Source organism: Psittacula echo (assembly GCF_963264785.1).
Source record: "Psittacula echo genome assembly, chromosome: 26".
Taxonomy (NCBI): domain Eukaryota; kingdom Metazoa; phylum Chordata; class Aves; order Psittaciformes; family Psittacidae; genus Psittacula; species Psittacula echo.
Window position 1 is genome coordinate 1357214 of NC_137761.1, and position 18586 is coordinate 1375799.

At 55.8% G+C, this 18586-nt stretch overlaps 1 protein-coding gene across 6 annotated transcripts in view; it reads right to left on the reverse strand.

The window, feature by feature from the left end:
• Nucleotides 1–686: 686 nt before the first annotated feature.
• The window catches only part of OTUD7B (OTU deubiquitinase 7B), a 30770-nt gene continuing 12870 nt past the window's right edge, over nucleotides 687–18586 (reverse strand). For 2 of the 6 annotated variants that reach the window (XR_013958539.1, XR_013958540.1), the window contains exons 3-13: nucleotides 17475–17645; nucleotides 16547–16762; nucleotides 10589–10690; nucleotides 9708–9835; nucleotides 8931–9043; nucleotides 8315–8442; nucleotides 7544–7693; nucleotides 7008–7122; nucleotides 5906–5990; nucleotides 3807–5313; nucleotides 687–3264 (exon numbers count right to left, since the gene is read on the reverse strand). Coding sequence is in view for 2 of the 6 variants with exons in the window: in XM_080634979.1 (XP_080491105.1) it covers nucleotides 4006–5313; nucleotides 5906–5990; nucleotides 7008–7122; nucleotides 7544–7693; nucleotides 8315–8442; nucleotides 8931–9043; nucleotides 9708–9835; nucleotides 10589–10690; nucleotides 16547–16762; nucleotides 17475–17645 (2516 nt within the window). In the remaining 4 variants the exon portion in view is untranslated. Of the gene's footprint in view, nucleotides 3265–3342; nucleotides 5314–5905; nucleotides 5991–7007; nucleotides 7123–7543; nucleotides 7694–8314; nucleotides 8443–8930; nucleotides 9044–9707; nucleotides 9836–10588; nucleotides 10691–16546; nucleotides 16763–17474; nucleotides 17646–18586 lie in introns of those variants that run through there. The other 4 variants (XR_013958537.1, XR_013958538.1, XM_080634980.1 and 1 more) reach the window with 4 other exon arrangements.

The following is an 18586-nucleotide window of genomic DNA, read 5'->3' on the forward strand; positions in this document are numbered from 1 at the left end:
GATCCGGCACCGGGAGGATGGGAGGAACTGCGTGCAGGGATTGGAGCCAGGGCTGCTCTCCAAGGGCAGCGCCAGCTCGGGGTCACCCCGGGACACCCCGAGAGCCGGCACCGGCACAGACGTGGCACTGGGAAGAAAGGAAAACCCTGGGAGCTGGGATAGAGAATTCCAATGCAAAGAGCCTGTGGGAAAGCGCTCCGGGCTCCCCCAGCCCCAAAAGAGTTCCCATTGCCCCGGGATCTGCGTTTCCAAGCAGCCCCCAAACACAGCCCCGAGGCTGCCTCCATCCCGGTGAATTTTCCTCTTTCGGAAGCATTTAAAGCTTCAGCATCCAGCAAAGGGGCTGGATTTCCTTGGGAATCGAACCAGCTGAAGCCTCCGCTTCAACTGCAGCCAGGGAAAAGTTCTTCCCAGATCACAAATGACGATGAGGGGAGGTTTGGGGGGATCCTTCTTTAATGAAAGCCTGATTCTGGTACCTAAAGAGCCAGAATCAACTCTTATCCCCAGGGAGGAGGATGCTGCGCGCCACGGAGGAGAAGAAACCCCACTGATGTGATGGAGGGGATGAAGAGCAGCCCCAGGGCAGGGGGTTGAGACCTTTCCCGATCCCGCTGGGGCTGAATTCCCGGGATGAAGGGAAGGAAAGAGGCACGGCCGCTGCTCAGGGCTTCGTTAGTCGAACGTGGTTTATTGTCAGTGAGTCTATGGTAGCACAAAGGAAGGATGCAGTGTCCAGCCCGCGCCGCGCCGGCCGCTGCTCCCGAGGAGGAGCAAGGACAGAAATCACCAACCGAGGCTTTCATTGACCATGGAACCAAATGGGTGAAAATGAAGCATTTTGGTGAATAAAACAATTGCAGAGTTAATTCAGGTCACTTTGCGTGGGGTCAGTGGGAACCAACGCATCCCCTCAGCCTTCCCCAGTGCGATCAGTGAAGGCAAATGCTCCTTCACGCAACTCCAATGCTCTTCAGTGGGGTTTTCCCACACCCAGGGCCTGATGGCATCAAGGTTCCTTCCAACCACACCATTAAGTGCACTTAAAGTCAGGTCACAGCCTCTCCCATGGGAGAAACCCCTCCTTGGGGCAGGTTTGGTGCTTTTCCGCCAGGAAAGGTGCTTTGGAGCACGAGCTGCTCCCTCCCCATTGAATCCCACACCGGTGCCAGCAGAAACACCCGGTCCCACGCTTGGAATCATGGAATGGTTTGGGTTGGAAGGGACCTTAAAGCTCCTCCAGTTTCAACCCAGGACACCTTCCCCTAGAGCAGGTTGCTGCCAGCCCTGTCCAACCTGGCCTTGGGATGGGGCTGAACGCACCGCAGGGGTGTTCCTGAATCCATGGGGAATATCTTCTGTCAATAAATAGAGTTTGTAGTTAATAATCCCTTAAAAAAACAGAGAAAGAGGAAGAAAAAAATCCGAGTTTCACCAGAAAGGAAACAAAAATGACCTGAACAAATCCTCTGTGGTTCTGAAGGTGCCGCTGGCTCAGCTCAACCCAGCCGGGCTTTGGGGCTCTAGGGAACAGCCAAACCCTGCCCTCCATAGGAAAACCCTCAGCACCCAGCACCTGAGCCTCACTTGGGTCGTTTTCTGCCCCATCTTCCAATAACTGCCATAAACCCCAGCTGGTCCTATGGGATGGGGACACGTTTGTATCCGTATCCCGGCCTCAGACCTCCTAGAGTCAAACCTCACCAACAGGAACACAGTGCATCCAGCCCAACTTGATTTATCCCCCAAAACGGCCCCTCAGGAGGAGGAAGAGTGACAGCAGCTCCGGTAACACGGGATTTGGGATGGTTTTCCCCTAGGATGGATTCCTGCTGCCGAGATTCCCTGGGTTTCCCCCTTCAAGACAATATTCCTCACAACTCTGCCACACGGACAAGTTAAAGCAGAGCTCCCCTAAACCCCCACTGCTTTACCAGCAGCACTTTGCTACCCTCAGAGGCCAGGAGCATCAACACGAGCGGGTCCAAAACTCCCCACCACACAAGCTCCAGCATTCGTCAGGATGGGGTTTACCAAGAAAAGGAGGGATTCCACTTCAAACCAACAGGAATCTCTGGTAGGAATGGGTCTAGAAACCCAGTGACCCCCCTAGACAGTGAGATTTGGGGTTTTCTATGCCTTAATATTTGGGGTGAAGCAAGAGATTGCTGCAGGGTAACCGCAGCGCTTAACCGGTGCTCCACATCCTCATCCCTGTGATGGAATACATCGGAATTCCGGCAGTTTGCAGGAAAAACCTGGCACAGAGCCCTCAGTATTTAATACCTCTTCCTTCTGCATCACGCTGGGCAAGGCTCATTGACACTTGGGGACTGAATAAACCCAAAGAGAACTGCTTCAATCACAGCTCAGCCCTCACCGGGACAGTTAGAACCTGTCGACAAGCAGCTCCCATGGCTTGATCCAATCCATCAGGACCACATTCCCACATCCTCCGCTACGAAAGGCCTTCCTTGGGTTCTTTATACACATTAAACTGTAAAACGTGTAGGTTAGAGCCAAGCCTTGGGGTACTTGGGAGAATAAGGCTTCGGGTGATTGCCCAGTGCTAAGTACACTTCCGCCTCCTCTGCCTGGCTCTCTAAGCCCTTATCACCAGCCTGGGCAGTGGGTTAGGAGGGATTTGCATAGTTTGATGCCTTCGGACAAAACAACCCCAAAACCAGGAAAGGGGGGCACGTTGTAAAGCTTTGATCAGTGTCGGGCAGGGTTTATTCCCAGTGGGAAAACGCTGAGCCAGGATGGAGGCGGGAGCTGCGGTTCCAAACCTAACCCCAAGGATGTGTGCAAACATCGCAGTGCTCAATGACACCCACCCTGCGAGACGGGAGCGGGGCTGGGATGGGGGGAGAAGGGGACGGAGGGGACCACATGGAGCGTGTGAGTGAGTTAAAGGTTTGCTTGGACTTCAGGGTTCACTCTTTTTAGCCCTATTATCAAAAATATCCTTTAATATTCCTCAGCCTAAGGTCAGTTATCGTGGCTCAGCAAAATGGAGCCGAGTTAATTCGATTCAGCAGAACAGAGGTAGTACGGAAGTAGCTCAAGTAGAAAGAGTTATCGCGGGGGGCTGTGTCCACGGACACGTGTGGATTTACCTCCCGGCGCTCCGGGATGCTCCTTGTCCTCTCCCACTTCCCCACACCGATGGTTATTGCTGGCTGGAGACACTGACCTTGGTCCTCGTCTCAATCCTAAGCCGGGGCGGCCGTAGCGCGGACACAACGGCTTTGCACAGTACTTCTGCAGGGAAAAGAAACTCAAAACCACTCGAGCACTGTGAGCACCCCCCTCTGTCCCCCCCACCCCAAGAAAGAGTTGAAAAGTAACGTTTTAAACCCAAAGTTGAGCCCGTTGGAAGGGCAGAGCCCTGAGCCCACTCTAAAGGATGCTCAGAGGCATCCAGTGGGGCCGGGCTCGGGTGAGTTCAACTGAAGAACCAAACCCAACAATGTCCGGTTCCAACCACGTTTTGCTCAGTACCAGCCAAAAGAAACACGAATGAAACCGGCTGGAATTCAGATGTCACAATCCCAAGGTTTGTGACGTTCAAACTGGAATTCTGGGGCTGTTTCCGCTGGGTTCTGGGCAGTGACATCCGAGGCCGGCGGAAGGGCCCGGCGGGGCTCTGCTCCCTGTGCTCCCAAAGCTTTGGTCTGGTTTATTGAAGGATCCCCCCCCGGCTCCCACCCTGTGCTCCCTCCCCAAACGCCAGGAGAAGCCTCTGGAAAAGCTTCCTCCTCCTCCTCGCAGGGTGTTCCGGAGGGGAGGCTGGGTTTCCTCACCCCCTCTCCCTCCTGCATCACTTCCATCACACCAGCCAAATGCCGCTTCTCATCCCAACCAGCCAAATCCCTGCTCCCTCCTTCCACAGAGAGGGAGAGGAGCAGGGTGGGGGTGTGTTTAAAACCATAATATATAGATATATCTATTATTGCATTCCCCATCTTCATGGGTCTCAAGATCAGCGCCGGGGCAGAGCGCTCAGAACCTGTGCACCAGAGCCTCCCGCTCCTTGCGCTTCAGCTCCTCCTTGTAACAGCAGGAGCAGAAATTCCCAGTTTCCGGATGTCCATAAAAACTGCAGTTCGGCTGCTTGCATTTGGTCTGCTGCACGTTATAAAGGACTCTGCTTTTAGCTCTGTCTGCCGGGGCTGCTCTCTGCGAGCCGTCCTGCTCCAGGTATTCCCGGTAGCCGTTGCTGTGCGGGGGGAGGCAGGCGGAGCCGTTGCACTCCGGTGGGTAGGTGGGATGGATGTCCATGTCCGTGGGGGAGAACCGCCCGAGGTGGGAAGGGCTCGTTTGGTAGGGATTTGGCCGGGCCTGGGTGCAGTGCCTGGGTAAGGTGGCGTAGGGAGGGAGGTTGGTGCAGGACCCCCCCGCTACCTGCCGCCTGCTGTCTTGGTAGCTGGGGGGATGCGACCCTTCCATGCTGTTGACCATGGAAGGTCTGGGAAAGGTGAAAACTCCCGAATAACCAGAGGGAAAAGCTGCTATTTTAGCACCTATGGCCACCTCCGGGGTCTGGATGGTGTATGCAGGGGGAGGCTGGGGGTAAGCGGGGTTGAGCATCACTTCCTCACCCTTACGGGTGTTCACCTCCGGCTCCAGCTTCTTGGCAGGGGCAGCGCTGGCCAGCGCCTTCTTCTCCGCCTCCTTTTGCTTCTGCTCGGCCATAAAGCGCTCCTCAGCATCCAGAAGGTACCTCTGGATCATCTCCTCCTGGTACTGGTGCCGGTTGCTGGTCTTGAGGTGGCCGGCAAAGATGAACTTGCGCTCTCCCTGCATGGCAGCCCGCAGGATGCTCAGGCTCAGCCTCACGTCGTTGCTGTACTTGTAGGGATCCGATGGCTTTTCCGGGGTTGCTTTACGCGGGCAGGTTTTCTCCACAGGAGCTGACAAATCTCCTTGGGAAGATTCCTCTTTGCTGCCTTTCCTCGCCTTCAAGGAACCTTTCTTCTTCTTCTCCAAGGTATCTCCCTGCCCGTTGCTCACACCGCCCTTGGTAGCTTTGCTGTGCATCAAGCCACCCATGTTCTTTTTTAGCTTGCTCCCCAAGGTCTTCCCGAAGCTGCCCAGCTTATTGGCAACCGAGTCCGCCCGTTTTTTGTCCTTTTCCTTATCCTTTTCCCGGTCTTTCTTTGGTTTCTCTTTGTCCTTGCAAGCTCTGCTGCCCCCGTTGCTGGCTGAGCTGCTGCAGACCGACTCCTTGTCCGACTCTCCCGACTCAGCAGCTGATCGAGCATCGTCACCAGCGGAGGCCGTCGGGGATTCCGGCTGTGCCAAAGGTGCCTGGGGAGGAAGAGGACACACACTGAGGTCTATCAGGTCTCTCAGATGAGGCTTTTCAAGCTGAAGGTGGAACAGAGAAGGGGGTGCTCGCCTCCTGATGCTCAAACACACCCCAGCAACACGTTCCCAGCAACCGTCTGGGGCTCAGTACAGGTTTTGGGGGACAAAGCCAGAGCAGAAGAGGTGCTACAGGTGAGGAGGAGCCAGCAGCCCCCCTCTGATCACCCCACGGGCATGGCTGGCATCCCCTTGGGGTCACAGCATCTTCTGCTGCTCCCCATCAGTGGCTGGTGCATCGGTGAGGCTGAGATGGGGACGGTGTTGAGGAGGGCACAACCAAACCATCACCACTGGAGCTACAGGGAGGACACCTCCACCACTGCAGACAGACCACAGCAGCTCTTATTTAAGCTGGGGAGTTCTCTCCTTTCAAACAGGGGGAGGCACCACCAACACCTCAGGCTGTCAGGGGCTGCTGGGCACAGCCAAGCTCACGTAAAGAAGAGGCCAGATGAGAACCCCAACCTCTGCCCCCTGCGGAAAGGAGCCTTAAATAATTGAAGAGGAAAGAGAATCCTCTTTGCCTGCTCACCTGCGTGTCACAAGGCAGCGTGATCCATTTCACATTCATGTAGCTGTGCAGCAAGTGCAGCTTTGCCTCCAGGGACAGCGTCACGCTGCAATCGAAACCAAGGCTGGGTTAGAGGCCAGTTTAACAACTGAGGTTCCCTTCTCCACACCGAGTTATTGTCTTTGCATGTTTCCATGCAGCACGAGACAAAAGGTGACGTTTTTGTAGCCTTCCAAACCTTTCCATTAAATCCTAAATGAAGAAACAGGATTCCTGAACGGCACAATCAAGCTGCTACGGATGAAGCTCAACTCCACAAATGAACTTCCCTGCCATGAGACAAATAACATGTCACCGACTTCAATAGCGCCGGTTTCCAAACGAGCCTCCTCTCCACAAAAACCACTTCAGGAAAAGCTCCAGGGGCCCAGGCTCAGGGATATTTGCTGTTATTGTCCAGGAGGAACAGAGGAATGGAAAAACACCCCTCGGGTTTGGTGTCAGTACAGCGGCTGCTGTGCTGCTGCGCCTCGTTTCTGAGCTACACTTACTGGGAACTCACGGATTTGGAGCAATGAAGCTCGGGAGATGGCACAGCCCTACCCAAAGGGTATGGAAGTCATGGAATCAAGGCTGGAAAAGAGCTTCGTGCTCATCCAGTCCAACCCTTACCCAGCCCTGCCAAGGCCACCGCTGCCCCATGGCACTGAGGGGCTGTGAACATTTGCAGGGCCGGTGCCTGCAGCCCTGCCCTGGGCAGCCTGTTCCAATGCCTGAGCACCCTCTGGGGCAGGAATTGTTCCTCAGCTCCATCTAAACCTGCCCTGGTGCAGCTTGAGGCCGGTTCCTCTTGTCCCATCCCTTGTTCCTTGGGAGCAGAGCCCAGCCCCTCCTGGCTCCATCCTCCTCTCAGGCAGCTGTAGGGAGCCATCAGGTCCCCCCTGAGCCTTCTCTTCTGCATCTGAACCCCAGCAATTCCCTCAGGAAATCAGGGCATCAAACGAGAATGAAGTTAAAGATGAAGCTGCTCCATCTCCACTGCAGAGGGGTTCAGCTTCCATCCAGACACATGAAATCCCAGCTGGGGACAGAGCACAACCCGCTCCGGCTGGGGATTACCAACCTGGCCAGCTTGACATTGTCACTGTCGTCCTTCCCCCATTGCCACTCCTTCCCGGGATCCACGGCAAAGTGCACAGGGAGCAGCTTGTGCTCGGAGTCTGTCAGGGGGATCACGGCTGCACAAGGGACAAGAGCCTGCTTTAATGGCCCAAAGGAGAAACCTTTCACGTTGGCACTCACCAAGAACATCACTACTGATGGCAACCGGCGTCACGCAGCGACTGCCCATGCTTGGGACCATAGAATCCTCATGGAATCACAGACTGGTTTGGGCTGGAAAAGACTTCTTTAGAGGTCATCTAGTCCAAGCCCACTGCCATGAGATGGGACCCCTTCCACTGGAGCAGCTTGCTCCAAACCCCTGTGTCCAACCTGGCCTTGAACACTGCCAGGGATGGGGCAGCCACACCTTCTCTGGGCACCCTGGGCCAGCACCTCACCAGTAACCCACCAGTACCCCACTGGTACCTTACCAGTACCAGTCCTCCCTCCCAGGGCTGCCCTCAATGACAGATCCATATAAACCTTACCACCCACCTTGATCCTTTGTGGCTTCCTTCTGCTCCATGGATACCAGGGCAGAAAAATGGGCTTGGTCATAAGCCAGTACCAATGGAGAGCGATGGCATTTGTTGGCTGGGACTTCCAGGGGAAGGTAGATCCCTCCAAAGGGAATAGGGGCAAATGCTGGGAAGAAATCAGGGTTATTTTCCACAAGGGGTGAAAGAGTTCAGAGCTGTTTATCCTGCAACTGCTCCGGAACAAACTGTGCTTTGTTTAAGGTTTCACCTGCAATTATCTGTCAGCTTGAGAGCCACCAAAAAGCCCCAAACCACAACCCAAAATAGACACTGATTTCATGCCAGGAGGAACACAGCTGCCAAAAGAACCTGGATTTTCTATAAAAAGCCCTTTCTCGCTCCTCCACAAGACAACTTCAGTTGTGCACCCAGAATGATGGCAACTGAGTCAGCTTTTCAGGCAGGAAATTAAACCTGCTTAGTGGCAAACACAACAAGCAGGGAACTTCCCGGCTCTACACACACGTGTGGGGGCCAAAGAGGTAGGAAACCAGCCAACCCATCATGCAGACGTGCTTAGGAACAGGAAAAGAGCAGCCGGTGATGCTGAGCTGGGTCTCGTGCCCTCTGGGGGTATCTCTGATCTCTGCTTCAAGATGAGCTTCACTGAGCAAAAAGACCCCATGGAAACAGCTCCTGAGCCCATGAAAACCTGCCCTAGGGAGGAAACCTGCAGCCTGAGCGTGCCCAGGTCATGAAGACCTTCAGAAGAGAGCGGGATTCTCACCTTCTCCCCCCGAGTCCCGCAGCATCGTGTCTGCCACCACCACGATGGGTCTCTTCAACACGTGGGCAAGGACGAAGACGTGGAACTCCTCCAGGCTCTCGTACACCGGCTCCTCCGAGCTTTCCACACTTTGGGACAGGAGAAATTCATTGTCCGGTTTGATCTCAGCTCTTAAGCTGCCACTTTAGATGCAGATCCCCCCAGGAATGCCTTATTCCAAGACAAGGGTTTGTATCCAGGGAATACCACGCTGCTGCTTGGCACTTCTGGGACCCTCTTATCTAAAGCTGGGGTTTCCCTGGACAACAAAGTGCCCTTGAAATACAGCGTGGGCACTGCAGAAGTTCTCAGCTTCCCTTTACGACTCTCATTTAGCATCCATCATGATGGAACAGGAGAAACCTTCATCTGCTGCTCAATGCACGTGTTACCCCACCTAAAGGAGCATTAGAATCCCTTCCTGCGATGCTTTAGGGACCTCTTGCTTTCTCCTGACCCTTAAACCCCCAAAGCAGCGATTCCCAGCCTTGTCCCTTGAGGATCCACCCAAACTGTGAGCTGAGGGGGGTATTCCCGGTGCTTTAGCTCCCGAGGTGTTGGTTTCCCACTCACGCACCCCCCGCAGCCGCTGCCGTTGGTGCCGTAGTGCACGCGGGGCTCGCTGGATGCCAGCTTGATCAGCTCATTCCACTCCTTCTGCCACTCCTCCTCAGTGTAAACCAGGCCAGACTGGAAAACAGCACAAGAGCCCCTAAGTCAGCCCAGGAAACAGCGCCCAGCCCCTGCAGCAGAGCTTTAGATACCCAGACACAGCTTCTCCCCATGGATTTAGGCAACACGAATCACGGCATGATGCAGGGAGTGTGCTCAGTTCTGCCTCTGGGTTCTCAAGGCAGCCCAGGGAAGGAATCTGGCTGAAAGTCTGCCTCTTTGTGGGGTGGAAGCAAACACTGCAACCCACGGAATGAGAACAAACCTTTACTTTTACACTAAATCCTTCCAGTCTTAGAGAGGACATCATCTCTTGACAAGAGACAGTGGGACAGATCATAGAATCCCAGCATGGTTTGGGTTGGAAGGGACCCTAAAGCTCATCTAAAGCCATAGCAGGGACCCCTTCCACTGGAGCAGGATGCTCCAAGCCCCTGTGTGCAACCTGGCCTTGAACACTGCCAGGGATGGGGCAGCCACAGCTTCTCTGGGCACCCTGGGCCAGCGCCTCAGCACCCTCACAGGGAAGAACTCGAAGGATTCCTCTTATCATGGCACAGCCAGGGAGCTGCTCAACATCCTCGTGACTTGATCACGACAGGAAGCACCTCCCAGCCCCACAGGATGCTTTATCAAGACCTTTCCCCTCGGCAAAGAGGATGGGGTTTGGTTTCGGTCCTACCTCCTTATTCTGCTGTGTTTGCTGCCAGCGCCACCTCCGCTTCAGCGCTTCCCTTTCCACGCCTTTATCCATCAAGGTGTAAAGGGATTTGCGGAGCATGAGATCTCTATCGTGGAACCCCCACATTCCTGCATTGAGGAGGGAAGAGCAGAGGATGAGCAGCAGCTGGAATTGCTCCATCGATCTGCCATGAAGCAGGGGAAGTGGGCAACAGAGGCTGGGAAACGCAAGCTCCTCAATCTGAATACCCCAATTCCTGCTTCAAAGCCTGCGTGTTCCACCTGCACTGAGCTTTCCCGCAGCTCGAGGCGCTGCCACCTCGAGTTCCAACCCACAGACACAGCACCCCCTTGTTCCCCCAATCACACGCTCCTTCACATGGAGGTCTGATGGGACCAGGAGACCAGAGCGTGTGAAACTGTGGTTTCACCGGGTCTGGAATCCCAACACAAAAGGCAATGGGAAACCCTCCTGATTTAGCAGCCTGGGAGCCTCGGGACATTTGCTACGGTCACACGTGCCAAGATGAAGGCGGGGAGATGAACCCAGGCTCTTGGAACTCCAGCACACAAGAGGAGGGAAGGGGTGGCTCCGTCACTGCACGTTTCCTCCAGGAATCCAGGGAAACTTGCGCTTTGGAAGCCCACAGGCCATCAGCAGCCTGGTTCCTTCAAGCCATTCCCCTCCCACAGAGCCTGAGCACTGCGAACGCTCGCACACCTACAGCTGCCACGGTTGGGATGAGCGGCAGCATCCCGCTTTCCCATAGGAATGGCTGGGAAACGCTGCTCCTAAAGGATGGGTCCTTCCCAGGCTCAGCCGGAGAAGGGAGATGTGTGTGAGCAGGTCTGAAGTGAACCAGGGCTGGAAGCCAAGCTTACCCAGGGAGGCAGCGTGGAGCAGGCAATTCCCGTCTCCGGTGGTGGCCAGGGGAAGCAGCCTTTGGCAACTGGGATCCACGTTTGCCCACCAGTTCAGGCGACCTGTGGAAGCATTAAGAGCATCACAACAGGGCCCTGTCACCCCCAAAAGCCACCAGCGAGGATGGAACCTGCTTAGTTTGCAGGTGGGCCACATGAAGAGAGGAAGAGCAGTTCCATACCCATCCTGGGGCGGGAGGAAGGAGGGAGGCAAGGTGGGAGCAAAGCAACAAGGAGGGGAGATGTTCTCTGTGTTCTCTGACTTAATCCCTCTTATTCCAAAGCCATCAGGCTGCAAACACCTCCAAGTGCCTCTCAAACGGTGCTCAACAACTTTCCCATTACTAACTGCTTCTCTTTTCCTCTTCTTCTTCTTCTAACCAACCCCCGAATGAAGCCACCTCATTGTCCCCTGCTCCTGGGGTAGGTACCACACTCCAGGCCTTTTGCTGATGCCAGCAGCTTTACCAATGCAAACGCAAAGTGACAGCGCTTGAAGCCATTTCAGTCTAACAGCTCTGGCAATATAAAGGCACTTGCAGTCATTCAAGCCAAGAGCATCTAAAAATAGGAGCAGGGAAGAAAATTAGCATCAAACACCGTGTGGCTGGAGGTTAAACATTCATCAAGGAAATGAAGCTGGGCTGAATTAGGACTCTGAACTCCCAACCCAGCCTTGTCTCTCTCTGCTGTGCCCTCAAACCCAAGCTCTGCCTCCTTTGGCTGTGACTTTATCCTGCAGCAGATCCCGTGCAACAGGCAGCTTATTTTGGCTGGGAGAAGCAATTCAGGCTTCCAACAAGTTGCATTTCAATGGCTCGTGCAGAAAACCAGCCCTTTCCCAGCATTTCCACTTGCATCCAGCTCTGGGCACCAGCACCAGGGGGATGTGGAGCTGCTGGAGCGAGGCCAGAGGAGGCCATGGAGCTGCTGCGAGGGCTGGAGCAGCTCTGCTCTGGAGCCAGGCTGAGAGAGCTGGGCTGGGGCAGCCTGGAGAAGAGAAGGCTCCTGAAGGGGAGAGCTCAGAGCAGCTCCAGTGCCTAAAGGGGCTGCAGGAAACCTGGAGAGGGGCTTGGGACAAGGGATGCAGGGACAGGACAAGGGGAATGGCTTTAACCTGCCCGAGGGGAGACTGAGATGAGCTCTTAGGCAGAAGCTCTTCCCTGTGAGGGTGCTGAGGTGCTGGCCCAGGGTGCCCAGAGAAGCTGTGGCTGCCCCATCCCTGGCAGTGTTCAAGGCCAGGTTGGACACAGGGGCTTGGAGCACCCTGCTCCAGTGGAAGGGGTCCCTGCCATGGCTTTAGATGAACTTTAAGGTCGCTTCCAACCCAGACCATTCCATGATTCTATGATTCCTAACGAACGTCTCCCTGCTCCCAAGCGCAGCATTGCTCACAATGGTTTGCACACTGCAGCAACGGCAGCTGCAGAAGACCCAAAGAGAGGACTCCTGTTTTGCAGGCTCCCTGAGCACAGGCAGACACGGAGCAGCAAAGCTCCCTGCAGGCAGGCGGCTCCGTGCCCGGAGCATGGGGAAAGGAAGGCGCCGGGGCTGCAGGGCCCAGGGCAGGCTCAGGACAACCGCTCTGCTCGGCAAAGCCGCCCGCTCTCCCTCGGCAGAGCTCCTGGCACGGCCCGGGCACAGCCTCGGGCCGAGGGGCACGAGGCCAGAGGAGCACCGCGAGCAGCACAGCAGCGTGGCACAAGAGCCAAGGCACGGGAAGGCTGCAGGCGGCAGCGCTCGGCCGCTCTGCTCTGTGCTGCTCCTGCAGAATTCCCTGCTCTGCCCCACGGCAGGGGCAGCTCCAGGCCGGGCTGGGGCCGTGGGGGTTGTGCAAGGTCCCATTGAGCTGAGCTGAGCCATGTGGAGGGGACACACCTTGGGGAGGCATCTGCTGTTTGCAGTGCGGTCACACTGCAGGTCCCCAGCGCGGCAAAGCCACGGGGGCAGAGCTCCACTTACACAGGAGGAGCCAGCTCAGAAGCAATCGCATTCCCCAGACCCTGCTCTGAACGTTCTGCTCCCGTCGAGGCAGTGGGAAGGCCCCTGCGAGTATTCCAACCACCATTATTTCTGTGCATGGGGCTATCGGGAGCAAGGCCTGGAAGCTCTATGAGGAAAGGAACTGGACTGAGGAGCACGAAGGATGCTCCTGTGATGGAGCAGTGAGGTTGGTGAACGCTCTTGTGCACACCTGGAAACATCCACCAGCATCAAGAGGCCTCCTCTGCACCCAGCACCTCAAATCCTGGGTTCAGCTCTGGGCCCCTCACTACAAGAGGGACATTGAGGGGCTGGAGCGGGGCAGAGCAGGGCAATGGAGCTGGTGCAGGGCCTGGAGCACAGTGTGATGGGGAAGGGCTGAGGGACCTGGGGGGTTCCGATGGCTCAGGGGGACCTGATGGCTCCCTGCAACTGCCTGACAGGAGGATGGAGCCAGGAGGGGCTGGGCTCTGCTCCCAAGGAACAAGGGATGGGACAAGAGGAACCGGCCTCAAGCTGCACCAGGGCAGGTTTAGATGGAGCTGAGGAACAATTCCTGCCCCAGAGGGTGCTCAGGCATTGGAACAGGCTGCCCAGGGCAGGGCTGCAGGCACCGTCCCTGCAAGGGTTCACAGCCCCTCAGTGCCATGGGGCAGTGGTGGGGAACGGTTGGACCGGATGAGCTCGCAGCTCTTTTCCCACCCGGTTGATGCTGTGACTCTCTGGGGGCCCAGTTTTGCTACAGTTCATGCGTCTGTCCCCGCAGAGGTCAGGAACCAGCACAGCAAGGTGTGTGTTTGGTCAAACACTGCCCTGCCTTCTAACAGGAACCATGGAAATAGGTCATGGCCATGGGAAGGAACAGAGACGCTGCTCCTCCCGCGGCTTGACTCATCCACAACCCAAATGGCTTCCCTAAGGCTACCAGGGAACCCAGCACCGTAACTGTGACGAAGGCAGCATTCCCAGGGATGACCTGGCCCTGTGCTCCTCGTGCTGACGTGACAGATCCAGCACCAACACCCACCACAACCTATGGGCAGTGGCTGCGGTTCCTCCCCACACCTCAGTCACAGGAGGAGCAGGATGAAGTGGGCACCTAGAAGTGGGCTTCAGAAGCGACTGGAAGAGGAAAGCAGCTGGCAAAGGTGGCATCTGTGCTGAAGTGAGCTTGTTTCGTGTACCCAAAAGGAGATGATTCACCTATTATCAGTTTATGAAGGAGGCAGAGGTTGCCTCTAATCTCTAATCCTGAGCCCATCTCTGCTGAAGACAACGTAAACGCTTCTGCGTCAGGATCTGGCAGTGCCAAGAGCTCGATTGACTCCATCAGCAGCTGCTTTCTGCCCTGTTTAGGAAGGATGGGAATCAAAAGCTTCCAAGCAGCCCTGCTGCTGCTCTGCCTGCCCAAACCGTGCAACCCATGGCCATGCTCAGCTTGCCCAGAGCTTGGTCATCTCCCTCCTGGCAGCCAGGACTCAGCCTCTTGGTCTTGCTGCTGAGGATGACAGCAGAGGGGCTGAAGGCATCGCAGCAATGGTCCAGCGGAGCCCAGCACCCAGCTTCCAAGAAGGTTTTGCCCGCTTGTCCAAGCAAGGTGGACCCAGACTCACCTCTCTTGCTGCAAGGAACCAGTCCAACCAATGACTTAGAGGTGAAGCTATGTGGATGCCAGGGAGGTAAGATGAGAGGGGTTACGTGTACACACGTGCCTCTGCTCGTGCATGGCCTGAAAGCTTCTCAAAGCCTGGGTGATGCATTCCCAACGCACCCATGGCTTTGAGCGCCCGCTCCGAGACGCGGCACACGTCCAGCCCAGGAACGAGGAACCCGCTGCCTGCTGCTCCCATGCCATTCCCGCAGGGAAGCTGATCTCCACCTCAGCACTTGTCAGCAGCCTCCCTGCAGATGGTCATTAAACGTGCTGAAGCACGGAGCTCGTTTCTTGCCAATACCCTGGGGGACTTGTGAAGGGGCCCTGAGCCTGGGGTGAAAGCCTGAGCTCAGAGCCAAGGCAAAGGCATCAAACTCTTCAGTTTACAACCAGGAATCCTGCTCTGGCAAAACGCTCCCTCAGACTGGATAGGAGGAGGGAATTCTTCCTGCTGAGGGTGGGGAGGCACTGGCAAAGGCTGCCCGGAGAGGTGGTGGATGCCCCAAGCCTGGAAACACCCAAGGTCAGGCTGGATGGGGTTTGGAGCAACTGGGTCTAGGAGATGTTGGAGCAGGGGTTGGACTGTTTCCCCCAATAGGCTCAGGCACTGCTCCTCCAAACGTGCAACAAGACAGAAACCACTCCGCAGCTTCAAAACACAGGGCTGGGCTTCACCCGTCCGCTTTTCTGACAAAGAACACCAAGGTCTCAGCTCCACCAAGACCTCTTCATCCAGCTCAGCCTGCTCAAAGCTTTCCAAGAGGCTGCCATTACAATTTACAGCCACTTCACTCTGCCACAGTGGTGCAAAGGGATCTCGGGAGAGAAGATCTCAACATTTATTAGTCTATAAAACACTGGTTTAATCTCCTCAGGACAGTGTGTACTAACTGAGTAACGGGAGCCACCGTAGATCACAGCGCCACACTCAAACCCTACTACTTTGAGTGACGATGGGAACAGTTTCTATATGCAGAACACCCCTTTAATCAAGAGAAACACCCACTTATACCAAACTTCAGCAAGCTGCTCTAGTGGAAGGTGGCCCTGCTCATGGCAGGGGTTGGAATGGGTGAGCCTTAAGGTCCCTTCCCACCCAAACCGGTCTGTGATTCCATAGGATGTGATTCTCTCATGCAAAGAGACTTTAACATGAAGCTTCCCCAGCGCATGGATGAAAAAGCCCAGTTCCCAGTTCCCTCTTTCCCTGAATCCAGCTTGGGTGTGGAGCAGGGTGGTTTCTTTGCATCAGACACACTGAGGAGCAGCAAACGCTGCTGTAATGAGAGCGGTTGGATCAAGTGTTCATTTCCAAAACATGAGAGCACACATTACAGCACCACCTGAGCAGGAGGAGGGCTAAAATCTGGCAGCAAGAATGTATGTTATCTCAGAGGGAAGAGCTCCCTGTGTGCATCGGTGACGGGAAGAGGAGGTGTAACAGCTCCTGACATCTTGCCTGCAGCTCTTTCGCTGCCCACCCCATGGAAGCTGGCCAGGGAATGTGGATTAGGTTCTCTCTGGCACCCATTCACCAGCTGCATCTGACTCAGAGATCACTTAGCAACTACCCAGGAGGAAACCAGCAGGTTGGAAAACAAATCCACCTGCACTCGTCAGGCAGCTCCTTCCCAGGCAAACAGAAGAGTTTCCATAGAATCCCAGCCTGGTTTGGGTTGAAGGGACCTTAAAGCTCATCTAGATCCATGGGCAGGGATCTTCCACTGGAGCAGCTTGCTCCAAACCTGTGTCCAACCTGGCCTTGAACACTGCCAGGGATGGGGCAGCCACAGCTTCTCTGGGCACCCTGGGCCAGCGCCTCAGCACCCTCACAGGGAAGATCTCTGAGCTCATCTCTGTCAGGTTAAAGCCATTTCCTGCACTGAAGCAGCACATAAAAACATCATCCATCTGAAACGTTTGGAATCGCTTCCTAATGTTTGCAATGAGCCACTGTGTGTGTTAGGCTGGAATTTCTTCCCCTCCTTCTCTCAGGAACGCCATCGGGATGGCGCAGGGCACCGGGAAGCTGAGGGTGGGGATGAAATAATGCAACCTGTGAGGAGGACACCCACAGTTTATGCACATTCAGTGTCTGCAGGCAAAGCACAGCAAGCTCTTACTCAACCCTTGCCCCACGCTATGAAAAGGCACGGAATAACACCCATGAGAGCCACAGCCCTGCCATGTGGAGGCTTCTCTGTGGCCTCAGGCTCGCTCCCGTTGGCACCGCTGCCACACCGGCACCATTGCCCTGCGTTGGCACAAAGCACAGCACTCACCAGCCTGCTCCAGGGCCACCAGCATGGACTGCTCGATGAGGTCCCGCTCGATGAAGCTGCGGAAGTCCTCGGTGTACACGGTGAGGTCGGGCAGCTGGAAGGTGCAAATGGGCATCTCCAGCAGATGTTCACTGCTGCCGTTGCTGGAGACGTGGGATCGGGCCAGGGACACGATGGTGGAGCTGGCGTGGGAGATGCCTCGGGACAGGCGCTTCTCTGAGGGAAGAGGAAGGGGAGAAGCCACGTGAATGGTGCAGGAGCAATGATCAAACCCCTGCCTTCAGCTCGTGGCTGTTGGTTGCAAGGAGCTGGATCACAGAACCCCAGGGTTAGCGCTGGAAGGGAGCTCTGGAGGTCACCCAGTCCAACGTGGGGCCACCCAGAGCAGGGCACACAGCAACGTGGCCATGCTGCCTTTGGGATGGCTCCAGAGAGGGAGACTCCACAACCCCCCTGGGCAGCCTGGGCCAGGGCTCTGCCACCCTTGACTGCACCAAGTTCTTCCTTGTGTGTGTTAGTTTATGGCCACTGATCCTCATCTTGGCCCTGGGCACCACTGGGAAGAGTCTGGCACCATCCTGCTGGTACCACCTTTGAGCTATTGATGTGCATGGATGGGATCCCCTCTCTCTCTGCTCTTCTCTGCACTAGCCAGGCCCAGCTCCTGCAGTCCCTCCTCATCAGAGAGATGCTCCAGACCCTTGTGACCTTCCACTGGACCCTCTCTAGCAGCTCCTTGTACTGAGGAGGCCAGAATAGGACACAGCACTCCAGCTGCAGCCCCCCCAGGCTCGAGTAGAGGGGGAGCATCACCTCCCTCGACCTGCTGCCACGCTCCCCCGATGCACCCCTGCATGGCTGCAGCATGTGAGGGTTCCAGGCACCAGGAGGGAGATCGGATGGCTCCGGACCATTCTGTGGCACCGACCTTGCACGATGTCATCCTGCCGCTGCAGCGGCGGCCGCCCGGGCCGCGGCGTCTCCTTCTCCGGGGCTTTAGAGGGGCGTCCCTCGTTGAAGGAATGGGGCAGGTTGCCTGCGTGCACTTGCCTCAGCTGCTCAAAGTCACTCAGGGCTGCGCTCAGATCCCAGTTCTTGCCTGCATGGGAAGGTAGCAAGAGAGAAAGCAAAGTCACGTCCTCAACACACAGTCATGGAGGCAACCAGGGTGGAAAAGACCTTCGGGATCATCCGGTCCAAGCGTTCCCCAGCACTAACCCATGGCACCGAGGGCCTCATCTACCTGGTCTGGGAGCACTTCCAGGCATGGTGACTCCAGCATTCCCAGGGCACCCTTTTGGTGGATGAACTCTTCCTGGTATCCAACCTAAACTTCCCCTGGCACAACTTGAGCCCGTTTCCTCCTGTCCCATCCCTTGTTCCTCGGGAGAAGAGGCTGCCGCACCTCACTACAACCTCCTTACGGGCAGCTGGAGACCAGTTCCAGTCGAAACCAGTCCTAGTGCAGTCTGCTTTGAAGCAGGAAGGTGCCCAGCAGGAGCAAGGGCTGCAGCACCACCCTCACTGTATTTCTGTCCAGGGTTTGCACTTCTGGAACAGAGGGAACCAGGAACCTCAAGTGCTCCGGAAGTGCTGGCTCTGTTGCCACAGGTTATTGGATGCTTTCCACCTTGTGTGTGCAGAGACGCATCCAGAGCTACATGAACCACCAACCGGTTTAGATGATAGCTCATGGACAATAAAAGGAGCCATTACGTCTAACTCCCTAAAGGAAATATGCTCCTCAGGTATTTAAATCCTTTTGAGAGATGCAACTGGCAGCTTTTAATGACGGACTCCACATGGAAAGTTATTTTAAGCTTCACCTTTTGAGTCAAGGGGCTATTTTTGGTTGGTTGGTTGGGGTTTTTTATAATGAACGAATGAATCAGTGCCAAGGCACGAGAATGACCCATGAGGTGAAAACTCAACGTGCTGCCACGTCACTGTCTGCTACAGAGCGTCAGTGATGGAGCATGCACAACTGCTGCCCCATTGCAGCTGCAATCCCCAACCACCTTCAGCAGCAGCCACTTCTGA